This window comes from Olea europaea, chromosome 12 (assembly GCF_002742605.1).
Source record: "Olea europaea var. sylvestris chromosome 12, O_europaea_v1, whole genome shotgun sequence".
NCBI lineage: Eukaryota > Viridiplantae > Streptophyta > Magnoliopsida > Lamiales > Oleaceae > Olea > Olea europaea.
Genome location: NC_036248.1, coordinates 27830573 through 27833689, shown reverse-complemented (window position 1 = coordinate 27833689; position 3117 = coordinate 27830573). Strand labels below are relative to the sequence as shown.

Below are 3117 nucleotides of genomic sequence, written 5' to 3'. Positions count from 1 at the left end.
TGAGTATATTAACTAGCAAGTTTGGTTTCATCAAAATCATTTCATGTTGAGAGTAAGAAATGATAAGAATTCTCTTCAACATTTTTTCTTAGTAATTATATGACCGAAAGACATGCCTACACATAGCATACGACGTGCATATCACCAAATACCTTTTCATTTGAATAAGCAGCCAGATTTCATAGAGCTGACCAGTCACTAACAAGCAACACGATCAAGAAGGCTGCGAAGACAGAATCAAATGCACGTGCTGAAGGAAAAAATCATACCACATCTGGTTCAAAGAGATGTTTGTGCATGATCCTCATCAATCTTACCAACTGCTTCAAGAATTGATGAGTATGTAATAAGATCATATTCAAAACCATTTGAATGCATCTCCTTCATCAATTTTGCTGCCTCCTCGAACATTCCAGCACGGCTGAGACAACCAAGAACGGTGTTGTAAGAGACAGCATCTGGTTTCAACTCGGAAAACTTCATCTTTGTGAACATCTCCATCGCTCTTTCAGGCCCACCATTTTTGGCCAAGCCATTCAAAATAATATTATACGAGTTCAGGTCAGGAAAGCAACCATTTTCTTCCATAGTTTGAAGCAAGGTATGAGCTTCATCTACCATCCCAGACCTCACCATCCCTGACATCAGTGCATTATAAGCATAGATATCTGGACTGCAACCAAGACTTTTCATCTCATTAAAAAGACCCATAGCCTCAGACAAACGTCCACATTTGCCAAAATGCTTTATCATCACAGCATATACACGAGCACTGGAGGATCCACAATTCTCTTTTAGTTCTTGAAATAACTCATAGGCAGCTTCATATCGTTTTGCTCTTCCAAGACTGTTGATCAAACTGCAATAGGCAGATGGACATGGAGGAAAACCTTTCTCATCCATCTCCTCCAGAAGTAACAGAGCTTTCTCTATTCTATTTGTCTTGCAAAACCCATCTATAAGAATTGAATAAGTAAAAGAGCTAGGACTAATGCCACTGGTTTTCATTCTCTCAAACCATGAGATAACCTCAGACACTGGAGCTTTTCTTTCAAAAAGAGATTTAATAATAGTGTTGTATGTCACTGCATTTGGGATGCAGTTTAGGGATTCCATTTCTTCAAAGAGCTTTATAGCATCAGCTAAACGACCCACCCTGCCTAAAAGGTTTATTACATTGTTTATGAGCACAACATCTGGCTTACAACCATCGGTCAGCATATTTAAAAATACAGAGTAAGCTTCTCCAGCCCTCCCAGCTTTACCCAACCCCTTTATCAATTCTGTATAAGTATACACAGTTGGGGTGCAATCCTTGTCTTTCATCTCCTGAACCAGTTCTATTGCCTTTTCAACCTCACCAAGTTTAAAGTATATCCCAAGTAAAGTAGTATAGATTTTGGCTGTGGGATGAAAACCGTTCTCCTTCATTTCCTCAAACAGCCGAATTGCAGATACATCACGGCCTAATTTCCCAAATGCTGATATGAGAGCACTGTATGTTACTGTATCAGGGAAACAGTTACCTTCCCTACACATTTCATTATAAAGCTCATAAACTTTTGTGAGATGACCTTCTTTCATCAGCATGAAAATTATGGAATTGTAAGTGCTCACAGTTGGTTTGCATTTACGACTTTTAATCTGGTAAAAGATAGAGAGTGCTTTGTTCACCATCTTCACCCTCCCCAAAATTCTCAAAATTTCAGACAACTCAGCTGGGCCAATGAGGCATGAACTCCGGACCATTTCTTGAATAGTCCTCCACATTTCACTAAATAGACTTGCTTCCTCTAGGCAACGAAGTAATGTCATGTAGGTGGTAGAATCATGCTCAAAATTTCTTCTCTTTCCAGCCCACCTAAAAAACTGCAACTTAACATTGATCTCCACATCTATTTGTAGAACTTCACAAACCAATCTATGATCAATCTTCATTTTCAGAACCTCCAGTGCCTTTTCTGCATCAGGACCCCACTTAAAAATCTTCAAAATCCTAATGAACCTTTCATCTAGAGTCCTTGCAGAGCTGTTCTTACGCATATCTGGTCGTTGTGAAAATATTTTCTGCCTTTCATCTCTCTGACTTGTCAGGTGGAACATCTGAACAATTTCTTTCTCTGCAATAGATAAACCATAAATCCCATTTTTCACTTCATGACAAAACAATACCTAGGAAAATGTATAGTTTATAAAAAAAATAAAATAAAATAAAAAATACAGAACTGGTCATTGTTGATGAATCAGTACTGCCTATTAGCAGTGATTAATTTATTTATAAAAAGGAAAAAAAAACTATAAATCAAACTGCAGAATGCTATTATTCGACGTGAAATTCAGATAACAAAGTTTCACCTGTCTGCTTGATTCTTTCATATAAATAAGATGATTTGGATATTGTTCTATTTGAAATAATTAACCCTGCTAACATTTTCCCCTTGACGCCTGAAATTAAAATATTGACAGTCCATATAAGATTCATGGTAAAGCTTCAATCCTCTGACCAAGATGTCATTTTTTTTCTCGGAACAATATCAACACTGCACAAAACCAAAGCAAAATAATTATTCAGATATAATAAGAAGCATCAAAAGAAAGATATTGCGACTATAATATTCATTCTTTTTCACCCATCTTTATTTTGTAATTATCTATAATCTGCAGACGATGAAGTTATATATAATCTGCAGGTGATTAGTCATAAATCTTTGAAAAATGAAGATTACCAGTTGCCACCAATTTATTGTCTATCCATAATTTTCGCACCTTCATTGAGCCAGCATAACTGAAAATATTCTTTGATTTCTTCCGGAAGCAGATGATTAATCACGCCCGGTGAATAGCCGGGAAATTGAGGAATATCCAGAAAAAACCAGTTCTCACATGTTCTCTTCAAAATTACTAAAATGACTGCAAGAATAATTAACAGCAGCACGTGCACAGCAATCCAGCCACCTGGAAGCTCCAAATTTTGAAGAAGAGCTCAACGGAGAATTCATAAAGCTCCGGTTGAATTCGATGGAGAAGAGTTCGCAAATTTTAGGGTTCAGCATTTGTGTAAATAGGTCTTTGACTTTTATATATAGACACTTGCATCCTCCATCTTTTATAGTTATG

The 3117-nt window shown here is 36.9% G+C and overlaps 1 protein-coding gene across 2 annotated transcripts; it reads right to left on the bottom strand.

Moving 5' to 3' along the window:
• Positions 1-244: 244 nt before the first annotated feature.
• Positions 245-3060, bottom strand: LOC111406273 (pentatricopeptide repeat-containing protein At3g16010). 2 transcript variants are annotated; one of them, XM_023035608.1, is made up of 3 exons: positions 2727-3060; positions 2356-2540; positions 245-2120 (listed from the first exon to the last, which is right to left on the bottom strand). In XM_023035608.1, exons 2-3 carry the CDS (start codon positions 2480-2482, stop codon positions 280-282), a joined length of 1968 nt encoding a protein of 655 aa, XP_022891376.1. In that variant the 5' UTR covers positions 2483-2540; positions 2727-3060; the 3' UTR covers positions 245-279. The 2 variants fall into 2 exon arrangements, with proteins under 2 accessions (XP_022891376.1, XP_022891377.1); XM_023035609.1 differs by having other exon boundaries at positions 2767-3060.
• Between the last annotated feature and the right edge of the window lie 57 nt (positions 3061-3117).

Excerpts from the sequence above, each read along its gene's own strand:
- LOC111406273 (XM_023035608.1), bottom strand. The coding sequence starts at position 2,482 with ATGAATCTTATATGGACTGTCAATATTTTAATTTCAGGCGTCAAGGGG. Across the intron at positions 2,121-2,355 it reads TGAAAGAATCAAGCAGACAG|AGAAAGAAATTGTTCAGATG; the intron begins GTGAAACTTTGT and ends TATCTATTGCAG.